The sequence below is a fragment of the Pleurodeles waltl genome, chromosome 2_2 (genome assembly GCF_031143425.1).
Source record: "Pleurodeles waltl isolate 20211129_DDA chromosome 2_2, aPleWal1.hap1.20221129, whole genome shotgun sequence".
NCBI lineage: Eukaryota > Metazoa > Chordata > Amphibia > Caudata > Salamandridae > Pleurodeles > Pleurodeles waltl.
Genome location: NC_090439.1, coordinates 473349331 through 473365086, shown reverse-complemented (window position 1 = coordinate 473365086; position 15756 = coordinate 473349331). Strand labels below are relative to the sequence as shown.

Sequence of the window (15756 nt, the reverse complement as noted above, 5' to 3'; positions counted from 1 at the left end):
TCTCTGAGTGAGTGCCGCCTTGGAAACTCCAACGCGCAAAACAGCAGACATTGCGTGTTCTCTGCAGAGGCGAACAGATCTAACCAAGGCTCTCCCCACTGCTGAAAGAGACCTTGCGCCACCCTCCGGATAGAGACGCCATTCGTGATCGCCTATGCATCGGCGGCTGAGTTTGTCTGCTCTGGCATTCAGAGAGCCTGCCAGATGTTGAACCACCGGGGTAATGTCCTGATGTGTCTTTCAGGAGGCACTACGCCTCTAGACATGACTAAGTGTCCAGGATCCTACTCCACCTTGTTTGTTTCAGTACCAAATGGCGGTAGTGTTGTCGGTGAACACTTACACTACTTTCCCTTTGAGAGAGGGAGGAAATGCATTCAACGGAAGCCTGATTGCCTGGAGGTCCAAATGATTGATGTGGAGCCCAGACTCTGCCGGAGACCAGAGGCATCATCCCAAAAGTGACGCATCTGTCACTATGGATAGATCTGGTTAGGGAAGGGAGAGGGATCTGCCGGTGACCCAATGCGGATTTGAAAGCCACCACTGCAGGTCCTTCGCAGTCCCCTCTGAGATCTTGACCATGTCGGAGAGATATCCCTGATGCTGCGCCCACTGGAAATTCAAGTCCCACTGCAGAGCTTGCTTATGCCAACTGGGATATGTCACTAGCAGGATGCAGAAGGCCATGAGGCCCAGCAGCCTCCTTCAGTCTCACCGAAACAGAAGATAGAAGCTGAAAGATCGGAATCATTGTTTGAATATCTTGGACTCAGGTGGCACGTTTATAGTGAACCCCCGCATGTGCAGGAGGTTTGCTGTAGTCTGAAGATGGGAGACGATTTCTGGGGAGAGTCCGCCTTCAATAGCCAGTCGTCGAGGTAGGGGAAGATTGAAACCCCCAACCTGCGCATATGAGCTGCAACCACCGCCATCACTTTCATGAACTCTCTAGGGGCGCAGGTAAGGCCGAAGGGGAGCATGGTAAATTGAAAGTGCTCTTGACCTACCACGAATCGTAGGTAACGTCTGTGGGCAGGCAGGATGGGAATATGGAAATAAGCATCCTGCAAGTCCAACACTACATCCAGTCTCCTGGGTCCAAGGCAGAGAGGACCTGAGCCAGGGTGAGCATTTTGAATTTCTCCTTCTTGAGGAAGATATTTAGGTCCCCAAGGTCTAGGATAAGATGTAAGCCCCTGTCTTTTTTGGGCTCCAGAAAGTAGCAGGAATAACAATCACAAGCTACTTCTGGTACAGGGACCCTCTCTAGGGCTCCCTTGGCCAAAAGAGCCACAACTTCCTGGTGGAGAAGTGCCAGGTGATCCTCCAGAATACGGCTGATTGATGGAGGCATGGCTGGTGGGGCAGATTCGAAAAGGAGGGCGTAGCCCCTTCCAACGATCTTCAAAACCCACCTGTCGGTAGTGATAGATTCCTAGTGGGGCAGGTGATGATGAACCCTGCCGCCAACTGGACCAGAGTGAGAGGGCAGACTAGGAGGGTTTGAAGGCTGCAGCAGGGGCAGGGGTGGACTAGGTAGACTTCTGGTTCTCTGTCCCACGTCCACGTGGGATTCCACGTCCCCGGCCACACAGCGGCTGTACAGCATGGGTGGCAAGGTGGCTGGGATAGGGACAAAACAGGGAACCCCTTCCGTGGCCACAAAAGGGGCAAAAGGGGGACTGTTGGGGATGAGGGGCAGTGTAAAGGCCGAGGCCCAGGAGTCCTTGAACCTCTCCAAAGCAGAGTCCGCCTTGTCTCCAAAGAGGCGGGAGCCATCCAAGGGCATGTCCATTAGAGTCTTTTGGACATCTCCTGAAAAACCAGGTGTACGTAACCAGGCAACACTCCTCAGGGCCACCATCATTGCAACCTATCTACCTAGAGAGTCAGTGTTGTCCAGCCCACATCTGACAGTGAACTTTGCTGCGTCTCTTCCATCGGTGATGGCTTGGGCGACGATAGCACGGGCCTCCTCCGGTATCTGCAGCAGAACTTGCTTGACCGTATCCCACAGAGAGTGGGGATAGCGGCTGAAAAAGCATGTTGTGTTCTCTCACCGCAGTGCAAGACTGAAGGAAGAAAACATCTTCTTCCCAAATTGTTCAAGCCTTTTTGATTCCCTATCCAGGGGTGCTGAAGGGAATGCACCCGAAAACTAGTATGCCTGAATGTCAAGGCTCTCAGGCGTGTGGTGTTGGGACAGGTATTTAGGGTTGTTCAGGGCGAACCGATTTCGGCGTGCGATAGTCCTGTTCACAGGAGCCCCTGTGTTGGATCCGGACCAAGTACCCTAAAGGACATCTGTGAGGGCTTCATTGAATGGAAGAAGAGGCTCAGATGTGGAACCCCTTGTTTGAAGCTCCTCCGTCAGGAGATTAGACCTGACCTGAAGTAGGCAGCTCAAGGCTGAGGACCTCAGTCGCCCTATTGACCAACAAATAATAAGTTGGTCCCTCCGCCGTTGCCACGGTAGGAGGAGACAGCATGCCAGAGTCTGGAGAGGTATCAAGACCACTGGCCTCACCCAACTCCTGAGCCCAGCCCAAGTTATGGTCATTCTGGTATTCATAAGGGTCCAGGGACCCCTCCAATCATTCCCCGATTTCATACCCATAAGAAAAGGGGTCAGAATCCAAACAGGGGTGAATAGGCCCTATCGAAGAAGGAGGCTACTGGGGTCGACACCGGTCCTACTCTGAGTCGTCAGGGATCAGGATCCGGTTGTCATCGATGGTGGGCACCACCAACGTTGAAAATGTCCACAATCAAACGGGCAAATGGTGAAGGTCTTAATGGTACGACCGGTGCGGATCCGGAGGGGACTTCGGTGGCCGGAGCCGCCAGCGTGGAACCCGAAGGCCCCCCCCAACCAAAAGCCTTGGGGCCAAAGGCACCGTATCTGGGTCGGCCTGCCTAAAAATTATTTGCATGGCCTCATAAAACTCCTTTAATTGGGCAGGTGTCTCCCCTGCTCCTGGAAACTCGGGAAGCACAGAGCAGACCCCATAGTAGGCTCCTAAGACAGAGGCCTTGAGCGTCGACGCTCCTCCTGCATCACATCAGTCGAGCGACGGGGTGAATTTGAAGGATGACAGGATCGCTTCAACTTCTTCTTACCCTGACCCGAAGACTTAGAAGAAGAAGCAGCATGTGGGTGGTTCCGCGACCGATCTCAAGACCTTCCCCTCGAGCAAGACCGGGACCTACGTGGAGTCGAGCGCCGGGCCGCAATAAGCTTGAGGGACTGCTCCCTCAAGGCATTCGGGTGCATGGCCTGGCACTCGGAGCACGACTTCGGGTCGTGGGCACGCACCAGGCACCACATACAGACCTGATGCGGATCTGTCACCGACATCATGCGGTGACAATCCTTGTACGTTGTGAAACCGGTCTTCAGGGACATCCCTCGACGCACTAAAAATCTCACAAAGTCGACAAAAAGTCTAAGTCGGTCAAAAAGCGACCAACAGAAGCTCTCACCGAATCAGTGTGTGGCGCGGAATGAAAAGAACTGATGTCACTGCGCTGAGGCGGTGTCTATGTACTACCCCCAACATCATCACGGCGACTATGATGCCCGCAGAGTTGACTGACACCACCTACCAACAAGCAGGGGTATTGCTCGAAGAAAAAATCTCCAGATTCGTCTGACGCCTGGTGGAAAATTCTAAGGTAAGGAATCCGCAACTAGAAGTCTCTATCAGATGAAGAGTTGCAGAGCTGCTGGGGACCAGGAAGGTCCGAGGGGACTAAGCGCAAGCAGGGGAGTCCCAGGCAACTCTCAGCAGTAAGGAGTGCTGGAAGTCAAGGATACAGCCCCCACAGGCAACTCGCAGGCACAGGATTCACTGTGAGGCCCTCTCAGCACGCCTGGAGAGCAGTCCCATGTCGCTGGAGCAGCAGGCAGGAGACTGTGCTTTGCAGGGAAGAGTGCTGGAGGCCAATGCTACACAGAGTCTGAAGATCCCTTGGAAGAAGAGCCAACACGTTTTGGTAGCTGCAAGAGTTGCGGTGCACCTGGGTACTGTCCTGCAAGGAGATGCAAAGACTCAACCCCTCACAAGTTGGACAGCTGGTAGGGGGAACCAGGGAAGCACTCTAGACCAACACCTGTTTTGCAGGATTTATGCAGAGTTGCAGGAGAGAGGATCCATGCGGCCATTCGTCAGTTGGTGCCTGTGGATGCAGGGGAGTGACTCTTTCACTCCAATGGAAATTCCTTTTTGCTTCTAGTGCAGACTGAAGACTTGCCATCCTTAGAGGGTGCACAGCCAGGGAAATGTTGCAGTTGCTGGAAGCAGCAGGAAAAACAATGTTGCAGAGCAAAGTCGTCGTTGGAGCTGTAGATTAGGGTTCCTATGAAGTCTGATTGTGGTTACAATGGCCAGAAGTCGAAGTAAACGTTGCAGAGGAGATTCTGTTGGAATCTTGCACATCAAATCTGAGGATCCACACCAAGAGGGAGACCCTAAATAGCCCTAAAAGGGGGGTTGGTCACCTTGCAGGCTGACAACCTATCAGGAGGGTGCTGTGACATCACCTGCCTGATCTGGCCACTCAGATGTTCCCAGAGGACTCTGCCCACCTTGGATTTAAGATACAGAATCAAGTGGCCACCTGGAGGGGCTCGGGGCACCACCTCTGGTGGGGGGTGATGGGCAGGAGAGTGGTTACTCCACTTTCCATTGTCGCGCCAGAGCAGGGACCCTCCCTGGTCTGGTGCAAACCAGATAATGCAAGGAAGGCAGCAAATGTGCCCTTCAAAGTATACCAGTGGCTTGGGGAGGCTACCCCTCCTAATCCCTGTAACACCTATTTCCAAAGGAACAGGTTGTTGCTTCCCTCCCCCAAAGGAAATCCTTTGTTCTCCCTTCCTGAGCTTGAGCTGGTCAAGCAGCAAGGGGGCAGACTCCTGTCTGTAGGATGGCAGCAGCGCGCGCTGCCCGGAAAACCCTGCAAACTGATAGGAGCAAAGCTGGGGGTCCTCTAAGGAGCCCCTAGAGCGCATTAAATCTTACAGCCAATACTGGCAACAGTATTGGGGTATGATTTTGACATGGTTGATAACGAACATGCCCAGGTTCGGAGTTACCATTATGTAGCTGGACATAGGTAGTGAACTATGTCCAGTACACGCGTAAAAAGGCGTCCCCGCACTCACGAAGTCCAGTGCAATGGAGCTGGAGTTCGTAGGGGCACCTCTGCTCATGCAGGGGTGCCCTCACACACAGGTACCTGCTCCCTGCCCTCTGGGGTAGGAGGACCTGCCATAGGGGTGACTTACAGTGACCTGGTGCAGTGACCTGAAGTGAAAGGGTTCATGACCCTTTTCACGCAGGCTGCAATGGCAGGCCTGCAGGCACATTTTGCATGGGCTTCCGTGGGTGGCATAATACATGCTGCAGCCCATAGGAATCCCCTGGTGCCCCTATGCCCTGGGTACCTAGGTACCATATACTAGGGACTTATATGGGGGCACCAGTGTGCCAATTGGGGAGTGTACAAAGTTAGTAACAACCAAGTTTAGGGGGAGAGAGCACATTCACTGGGGTCCTGGTTAGCAGGATCCCAGTGAACACAGCCAAAACACATTGGCAGGGGGCAAACAGTGGGTCTAACCAAGCCAAAATGAAAGTACTTTCCTACTCTCCCTGCTCTGCAAACTGATTGCTAGGGACAGGGACTTGCCTGTCAGGGCCCTAGTTCTGACACAACAGTCGTCATTGTTCTTCATGGCTCAGTGCTTGTGGCATGGACAGTCATGAAAAGAAACAGACGTAAGTGCAACAGGGTGGCACATATATAGGTATCGCAACGTCCTATCCGGCGTGCACAATGATGGACTCGTAGCCGACTGACGCCACCTGACGGCGAGCAAGGGTACTGCTCGAGAAAGTTCTCTGGATCCAGACTGACACCTGAGTGAAATTCTAAGGTAAGGAATCTGCAACTAGAATATGTGTCTATCGAATAAGGTGGTACCAAAGGTAAGTAACTTGTTCTTGGGTTCTACAGAGGATTGGGCCTGTTCCACCATTATATGTGTCTATTTAGGGGTGCCATAATAGGAATTTTTTACACGAAAGTAAGCTCTTGTAGCTGTGTTGTTCGGCTGTTCAATTATAGCATCTCTGTTAAATAACTTTTATGTGTGCAGTTTTGTGTATTGATTAAATCTACTTCACTTATTTTATTTCATTTTCCAACATATGTAACTCATGTCAAGCAAATAAGCTATAGTCCTGTGAAACTGCAGCACCTTGACCTTTGTTTGTTTACAGATAGCACATTTAGCACAAATTGAAGATGATGAAGCAGCAAAGGTGGTTTCATGGCATTTGGCAAGTGACATGGACTGTGTAGTCACCATGACCACTGAAGCTGCACGTCGTATATTTGATGAAACCCAAGGTCGCCAGCAAGTGTTGCCCTTTGATTCTATTTATAAGAAGACGCTGACTTCATGGAACAGGTACTGTGTAGCATGAATAAATACATTATTGCAGGGATTGTTAATTAATGTGTAAAGGTGGGCAAAATATTTGCTAAATAGAATACATGGAAGAATCTTCATTTATTTTGATCTGGCATGCAATTCCTCTCCTCTGGACAAAGATAAAATTGCCTCACTGGATAACTGGCTATGTTTGGGCTGCCTGCAACACTTTGTGTAGGAAAGTCACTCTTTTTGCCATGGTTACCCACACCTTTGCCTGTTATCAGTGTGCTTAGACTGTTTTCACTGGGACCCTGCTAACCAGCACCCCAGTGATTGTGCTCTCTCCTCTAAATGTGGTTGCCTTGGTACTCTTTACACCCCACAGTTGGCATACTGGTGTACCCCTGTAAGTCCCTAGTATATGGTACTTAAGTGCCCAGGGCATTGGTACACCAGGGGTCCCCCCATTGGCTGCAGCATGTATTATGCTACCCATGGGTGCCCATGCAAACGGTGTCTGCAGGCCTGCCTTTTGCAGCCTGCTTGAAAAATTGCATGAACCCTTTTACCACAGGTCACTGCACCAGGTCACTATAAGTCACTCCTATGGTAGGCCCTTTCTGCCCAATAAGCAGGGTGCTGGTTCACTTGTGTAAGGGTACCCCTGCATGAGCAGAGGTTCCCCTACGAACTCCAGTTCCAATGCACTGGACTTAGTAAATGCTGGTACGCCATTTTACCCATGTGCAGGACACAGGTCACTGCCTCCAGCTCCTCCAGGTGCCACTTGATTCTGCCACCTTGGAAACCAGATGTGCAGAGGCCCCTAGGAGCAACTGGTTGGTCAGGACTTGTGTCAGTGACCCCCTCTGTAGGAAGCTGGCCTAGTGTGTGGTGGGTACCTAACATACTTTACCTTATACCAGGTCCAGGTATGACCTATTAGTGTAGTTTAGGCAGTGTCTAGAAGCCAAGCTCACTACAGGCAGCTGTGGATGAGCCGCCAAGGCTTATCTAGGAGATATGCAAAGCTTGTGGAATACCACTGTAGTCACACAGCACTCACACACATGAAAGAAAACATTCAGTGTACAAATAAAGGTACATATAGAGACACAATATCAAAAAGTACTAGAGAGGCAATCCTCCAATAGGAGGTAAGTAACACACTAAATATATGCACAAGTTAATCAGCAATAGGCATAAAAAGTGATAGAAAACAGTGCAAGTGCAGTTAGACAATAGTGACCCTATGGGAAGCCCAAATCATATATTAAAAAAATGGAATGTGAACACAGGACCCCCACCTAGGTAAGTGGATTGTGTATAAGGAAGCTGGAGGTACTAGGAAACTCCAAAGGTTAGTATCTCAGTGCCCCCTTGCGAAGAAGAGAAAAGGAGTAAGTTACTGTATTCCCCCTTCCATCCACTCAAAAGGAAAGAAACGAAGAACATGCAACACCCAGACAAGACTGCAAGAAACCAGCGTTGGGTTCCTGAAGAAGAAGACTGTAGGAGGTTGGCCCTCTATGTAGTGTGCAAAACAAGGCACACTGTGTGGGGGGGTCTCTACGGAACTACACGTTGGTTTCGGGAGGCACAAATCACATCACCTAATGCTTCAGTTTTTGAGGTAGCTGGTCGAGCAGTTAGGCTACTCCAGGAGATGTGCAAATCATTTGTTGTACTCGCAGTATCAATCATGTGCCCATGCACACTCAGTGAATAACTCGAGACCATATTTATAAAATACTTCAGATTTTTATATCATTTTAAGACCAAGATGGTTAAGATATGTTAAGTACTTTTTGAGTTATGGTTTTTCAATGTTTTAATAAAGTTAGTCTTCTGTGTGTAATTACATACCATAGGAATTAATGGAAGGCCACTGTAGGAAGGAGCCCTCTTTCTTGGCATGGTTACCCCCATGTTCTGCCTGTTGTCAGTGTGTTTGAGTGTGTTACCTGGGATCCTGCTAATCATTATACCACAGGTGAGGGCATAGCTGCATGAGCAATATGCCCCTACAGTGTCTAAGCCAATTCTTAGACATTGTAAGTACAGTGTGGCCATATTAAGTATATGGTCTGGGAGTTTGTCAAAAACGAACCTCACAGCTCCATAATGGCTCCACTGAATACTGGGAAGTTTGGTATCAAACTTCTCAGAATAATAAACCCACACTGATGCCAGTATTGGATTTATTATTGTACCCAATCCTTCAGTGCAGGGCTGACTGGTCTGTGCCAGCCTGCTGCTGAGAGACAAGTTTCTGACCCCCTGGGGTGAGGACCTTTGTGCCCTCTGAGGCCTGAAACATAGCCTTCTCTGGGTGGAGGTGCTTCACACCTCCCCCCTGCAGGAACTGTAACACCTAGCAGTGAGCCTCAAAGGCTCAGGCTTCATGTTACAATGCCCCAGGGCACTCCAGCTAGTGGAGATGCCCGCCCCTCTGGACACAGCCCCCACTTTTGGCGGCACGTCCAGATGAGATAATGAGAAAAACAAGGAGTCACCACCCACCATTCAGGACAGCCCCTAAGGTGTCCTGAGCTGAGGTGACCCCTGCCTTTAGAAATCCTCCATCTTGATTTTGGAGGATTCCCCCAATAGGATTAGGGATGTGCCCCCCTCCCCTCAGGGAGGAGGCACAAAGAGGGTGTAGCCACCCTCCAGGACATTAGCCATTGGCTACGGCCCTCCCAGACCTAAACGCACCCCATAATTTCGTATTTAGGGGCACCCCAGAACCTAGGAAACTAGATTCCTGCAACCTGAAGAAAGAAAGGCTGCTGAGCTACAAGCCTGCAGAGAAGGAGGAAAATGACAACTGATTTGGCCCCAGCCGTACCGGCCTGTCTCCAACTTCGGAAACCTGCTCCAGCGATGTATCTGACAGGGACCAGCGACCTCTGAAGCCTCAGAGGACTGCCCTGGACTACGGGACCAAGAAACTCCAGCCCTGTTCAAAACCTGCAACTTCTTTGCAACAAAGAAGCAACTTCCAAAGACTTCACGTTTCCCGCCAGAAGCGTGAGACTTCACCCTCTGCACCCGAGCCCGTGAGTAACCAGAGACGACCCCCCTGAGTCCCCACAGCGACGCCTGCAGAGAGAATCCAGAGGCTCCCCCTGACCGCAACTGACTGTAACAAGGGACCTGACGCCTGGAAACAACACTGCACCCGCAGCCCCAAGGACCTGAAGGAACCGAACTTCAGTGCAAGAGCGACCCCCAGGCGACCCTCTGCTTAGCCCAGGTGGTGGCTGTCCCGAGAAGACCCCCCCCTGTGCCTGCCTGCAACGCTAGAGTGACCCCCGGGTCCCTCCATTGTTTTCAGTCTAAAACCCGACGCCTGCTTTGCTCACTGCACCCGTCCGCCCCTGTGCCGCTGAGTGCGTACTTTGTGTGCCTTCTTGTGTTCTCCCCCTTGTGGTCGAGCAGTAGGCTTATCAGAGGGTAGTGTTAAGCATTTGTTGTACACAAACTGGTAGTAAATGAGGAACACACACTCAAAGACAATTCCAGGCCAATAGGTTTTTATATAGAAAAATATATTTTCTTAGTTTATTTTTAAGAACCGCAGGTTCAAGATTTACAATCAATACTTCAAATGAAAGGTACTTCACTTAGGTATCATAGGAACTTTGAATCAGCAAAATAGCATGTACAAGTTTGGCAAAAATGGCAATAAGCTATTTTAAAACTAGACAGTGCAAATTTCAACAGTTCCTGGGGGAAGTAAGTAGTTGTTAGTTTTGCAGGTAAGTAAACCACCTACAGGGTTCAAAGTTGGGTCCAAGGTAGCCCACCGTTGGGGGTTCAGGGCAACCCCAAAGTTACCACACCAGCAGCTCAGGGCCGGTCAGGTGCAGAGGTCAAAGTGGTGCCCAAAATGCATAGGCTTCAATGGAAAAGGAGGTGCCCCGGTTCCAGTCTGCCAGCAGGTAGGTACCCGCGTCTTCGGAGGGCAGACCAGGGGGGTTTTGTAGGGCACCGGTGGGGGACACAAGTCAGCACAAAAATTCCACCCTCAGCGGCACGGGGGCGGCCGGGTGCAGAGTGCAAACAGGCGTCGGGTGCAGAGTGCAAACAGGCGTCAGGTTTGCAATGGAGTTCAATGGGAGACCCAGGGGTCTCTTCAGCGCAGCAGGCAGGCAAGGGGGGGCTCCTCGGGGTAGCCACCACCTGGGCAAGGGAAAGGGCCACCTGGGGGTCGCTTCTGCACTGGAGGTCGGATCCTTCAGGTCCTGGGGGCTGCGGGTGCAGTGTCTTTACCAGGCGTTGGGTTCTTAGAAGCAGGCAGTCGCGGTCAGGGGGAGCCTCTGGATTCCCTCTGCAGGTGTCGATGGGGGGTTCAACTCTGGCTACTCACAGGGTCGCAGTCGCCGGGGAGTCCCCCCTGTAGTGTTGTTTCTCCGCAGGTTGAGACGGGGGCGTCGGTTGCAGAGTGCAAAGTCTCACGCTTCCGGCGGGAAACGTGGAGTCCTTTTAAAGTTGTTTCTTTGTTGCAAAGTTGTTTCTTCTTTGGAGCAGAGTCGCTGTCCTTGGGAGTTCTTGGTCCTTTTAGATGCAGGGTAGTCCTCTGAGGCTTCAGAGGTCGCTGGACCCTGTGGGATGCGTTGCTGTTGCAGTTTTTCTTGAAGTGGGGAGACAGGCCGGCAGGGCTGGGGCCAAAGCAGTTGGTGTCTCCGTCTTCTCTGCGGGGCTTTCAGGTCAGCAGTCCTTCTTCGTCTTCAGGTTGCAGGAATCTATTTTGCTTGGTTCTGGGGGCCCCTAAATACTAAATTTAGGGGTGTGTTTAGGTCTGGGGGGTTAGTAGCCAATGGCTACTAGCCCTGAGGGTGGCTACACCCTCTTTGTGCCTCCTCCCTGAGGGGAGGGGGGCACATCCCTAATCCTATTGGGGGAATCCTCCATCTGTAAGATGGAGGATTTCTAAAATTCAGAGTCACCTCAGCTCAGGACACCTTAGGGGCTGTCCTGACTTGCCAGTGACTCCTCCTTTTTTTCTCATTATCTCCTCCGGCCTTGCCGCCAAAAGTGGGGCTGTGGCCGGAGGGGGCGGGCATCTCCACTAGCTGGAGTGCCCTGGGGCGCTGTAACAAAGGGGGTGAGCCTTTGAGGCTCACCGCCAGGTGTTACCGTTCCTGCAGGGGGAGGTGAGAAGCACTCCACCCAGTACAGGCTTTGTTACTAGCCACAGAGTGACAAAGGCACTCTCCCCATGTGGCCAGCAACATGTCTGGTGTGTGGCAGGCTGGTAAAACCAGACCATATACTCTTATGGCTACCCTGCACTTACAATGTCTAAGGTTTTGCTTAGACACTGTAGGGGCATAGTGCTCATGCACCTATGCCCTCACCTATGGTATAGTGCACCCTGCCTTAGGGCTGTAAGGCCTGCTAGAGGGGTGGCTTTCTATGCCATACGCAGTGTGAGGTTGGCATGGCACCCTGAGGGGAGTGCCATGTCGACTTAGTCATTTTCTCCCCACCAGCACACACAAGCTGGCAAGCAGTGTGTCTGTGCTGAGTGAGGGGTCCCCAGGGTGGCATAAGACATGCTGCAGCCCTTAGAGACCTTCCCTGGCATCAGGGCCCTTGGTACCAGGGGTACCAGTTACAAGGGACTTAACTGGATGCCAGGATGTGCCAATTGGGGAAACAAAGGTACAGGTTTAGGGAAAGAACACTGGTGCTGGGGCCTGGTTAGCAGGCCTCAGCACACTTTCAAATCATAACTTGGCATCAGCAAAGGCAAAAAGTCAGGGGGGTAACCATGCCAAGGAGGCATTTCCTTACAGTAAGTATGGTTACGTTTCTCGGGTAAGTAAAGCACTTACACAGTCAGTCTCCTGGGCATAGGCAGCCCACCATTGGGGGGTTCAAGGCAACCCCAAAGTCACTACACCAGCAACACCGGGCTGGTCAGGCGCAGAAGTCAAAGGAGGGCCCAAAACACATAGGCACCTATGGAGAACAGGGGTGCTCTGGTTCCGGTCTGCTGGCAGGTAAGTACTCGTGTCCTTGGGGAGCATACCAGGGGGGTATTGTAGAGCACTGGGTGGTGGGGGAGGGGGGGGGAGAACAGGCACAGCAAACACACACTCAGCGACACAGGGGCGGTCGGGAGCAGTGTGCAAAGTTGGTGTTGGGTTTGCTATAGAAAGCAGTGGAGGGACCCAGGGGTCACTTAGGTGATGCAGGCACGGCACAGGGGGGCTTCTCGGGCCAGCCACAGACTGGGCTAGGAAGAGGGCCGTCTGCCGGTCACTCCTGCACTGGAGGTTGGTTCCTTTTGGTCCTGGGGGCTACGGGTGCAGTGCTTGGTCCAGGTGTCTGGTTCTTTGTTACCAGGCAGTCACGGTCAGGGGGAGCCTCTGGATCCTCTCTGCAGGCATCGCTGTGGGGGTGCAGGGGGGTCATCTCAGGTTACTCGCGAAGCCGCAGTCGCCTGGGAGTCTTCTCTGCAGTGTTGGTTCTCTGGAGCTCAAGCCGGGGGCGTTGGGTGCAGTGTGTGAAGTGTCACCCTTCCGGCGGGAAGAGGGAGTTATTTAAAAGTTTCTTCTTTGTTGCAAAGGTGTTGGTGTTGTTGAACAGTGCCGCTGTTCTCAGGAGTTTCTTGGTCCTTCAGGTTCAGGGCAGTCCTCAGAGGTCGCTTGTCCCGTGTCGGATGCGTTGCTGTGCAGGTTCTTTGAGTCTAGAGACAGGCCGGTAGGGCTGGGGCCAAGTCAGTTGTCGTCTGCGTCGTCTCTGCAGGGCTTTTAGGTCAGTAGTCCTTCTTCTTGTTGTAGGTTGCAGGAATCTGATTTCCTGGGCTCTGGGTCGCCCCTAAATACTAAATTTAGGGGTCCTGGAGGGTGGCTACACCCTCTTTGTACCTCCTTCTTGACGGGATGGGAGCACATCCCTAATCCTATTGGGGGGATCCTCCAAACTCAAGATGGAGGATTTCTAAAGGCAGGGGTCACCTCAGCTCAGGACACCTTAGGGGCTGTTCTTACTGGTGGGTGACTCCTCCTTGTTTTTCTCATTATCCTCTCCTGCCTTGCCACCAAAAGTGGAGGCAGTGGCGAGAGGAGCGGGCATCTCCACTAGCTGGGATGCCCTGGGGTGCTGTTAAAAAAGGCTTGAGCCTTTGAGGCTCACCGCCAGGTGTTGTATGTAGGAGGCTGGCCTGGTTTGTAGTGGGTACCAAGGGGTACTTACACCTTGCACCAGGTCCAGGTATCCCTTATTAGTGTAGAGGGGTGTCTAGCAGCTTAGACTGATAGAAAAGGTAGCTTAGCAGAGCAGCTTAGGCTGAACTAGGAGACGAGTGACGCTCCTACAGTACCACTAGTGTCATATGCACAATATCATAAGAAAACACAATACACAGATATACTAAAAATAAAGGTACTTTATTTTTATGACAATATGCCAAAGTATCTAATTGAGTACCCTCAGTATGAGGATAGCAAATATACACAAGATATATGTACACAATACCAAAATATGCAGTAATAGCAATAGAAAACAGTGCAAACAATGTATAGTCACAATAGAATGCAATGGGGGCACATAGGAATAGGGGCAACACAAACCATATACTCTAGAAGTGGAATGCGAACCACGAATGGACCCCAAACCTGTGTGACCTTGTAGAGGGTCGCTGGGACTGTAAGAAAACAGTGAGGGTTAGAAAAATAGCCCACCCCAAGACCCTGAAAAGTGGGTGCAAAGTGCACCTAAGTTCCCCAGAGAGCCCAGAAGTCGTGATAGGGGAATTCTGCAAGAAAGACCAACACCAGCAATGCAACAACAATGGATTTCCAGACGAGAGTACCTGTGGAACAAGGGGACCAAGTCCAAGAGTCACGATCAAGTCGTGAGTGGGCAGATGCCCAGGAAGTGCCAGCTGTGGGTGCAAAGAAGCTGCCACCGGATGGTAGAAGCTGTGCATTCTGCAAGAAGGAAGAGGGCTAGAAACTTCCCCTTTGGAAGATGGATGTCCCACGTCGTGAAGAAGCTTGCAGAGGTGTTTTCGTGCAGAAATACCACAAACAAGCCTTGCTAGCTGCAAGGGTCGCGGTTAGGTTTTTTGGATGCTGCTTTGGCCCAGGAGGGACCAGGATGTCGCCAATTGTGTGAGGAGACAGAGGGGGCGTCCAGCAAGACAAAGAGCCCACTCAGAAGCAAGCAGCACCCGCAGAAGTGCAGGAACAGGCACTACGAAGTGGAGTGAACTGGAGCTCACCCGAAGTCACAAAGGAAGGTCCCACGCCGCCAGAGGACAACTCAGGAGGTCGTGCACTGCAGGTTAGAGTGCCGGGGACCCAGGCTTGGCTGTGCACAAAGGAAATCCTGGAAGAGTGCACAGGAGCCGGAGCAGCTGCAAATCACGCGGTACCCAGCACTGCAGTCTAGCGTGGGGAGGCAAGGACTTACCTCCACCAAACTTGGACTGAAGAGTCACTGCACTGTGGGAGTCACTTGGACAGAGTTGCTGAGTTCAAGGGACCTCGCTCGCCGTGCTGAGAGGAGACCCAGAGGACCGGTGATGCAGTTCTTTGGTGCCTGCGGTTGCAGGGGGAAGATTCTGTCGACCCACGGGAGTTTTCTTCGGAGCTTCTAGTGCAGAGAGGAGGCAGACTACCCCCACAGCATGCACCACCAGGAAAACAGTCGAGAAGGCGGCCGGATCAGCGTTACAAGGTCGCAGTAGTCGTTTTTTCTACTTTGTTGCAGTTTTGCAGGCTTCCACAGCAGTCAGCAGTCGATTCCGTAGCAGAAGGTGAAAGAGAGAGATGCAGAGGAACTCTGATGAGCTCTCGCATTCGTTATCTAAAGAATTCCCCAAAGCAGAGACCCTTAATAGCCAGAAAAGGAGGTTTGGCTACTTAGGAGAGAGGATAGACTAGCAACACCTGGCGGAGCCTATCAGAAGGAGTCTCTGACGTCACCTGCTGGCACTGAGCAGTCCAGTGTGCCAGCAGCACCTCTGTTTCCAAGATGGCAGAGGTCTGGAGCACACTGGAGGAGCTCTGGGCACCTCCCAGGGGAGGTGCAGGTCAGGGGAGTGGTCACTCCCCTTTCCTTTGTCCAGTTTCGTGCCAGAGCAGGGCTGGGGGATCCCTGAACCGGTGTAGACTGGCTTATGGAGATGGGCACCATCTGTGCCCATCAAAGCATTTCCAGAGGCTGGGGGAGGCTGCTCCTCCCCAGCCCTGACACCTTTTTCCAAAGGGAGAGGGTGTAACACCCTCTCTCTGAGGAAGTCCTTTGTTCTGCCTTCCTGGGCCAAGCCTGGCTGGACCCCAGGAGGG

General features: G+C 52.0%; 1 protein-coding gene across 3 annotated transcripts in view; it reads left to right on the top strand.

The window, feature by feature from the left end:
- Positions 1-15756, top strand: part of SMCHD1 (structural maintenance of chromosomes flexible hinge domain containing 1) — a 2128336-nt gene that overhangs the window by 1922881 nt on the left and 189699 nt on the right. For all 3 annotated transcript variants that reach the window (XM_069219969.1, XM_069219967.1, XM_069219968.1), the window contains one exon: positions 6288-6478. In XM_069219969.1, coding sequence (XP_069076070.1) covers positions 6288-6478 — 191 coding nt within the window. The remainder of the gene's footprint in view (positions 1-6287; positions 6479-15756) is intronic.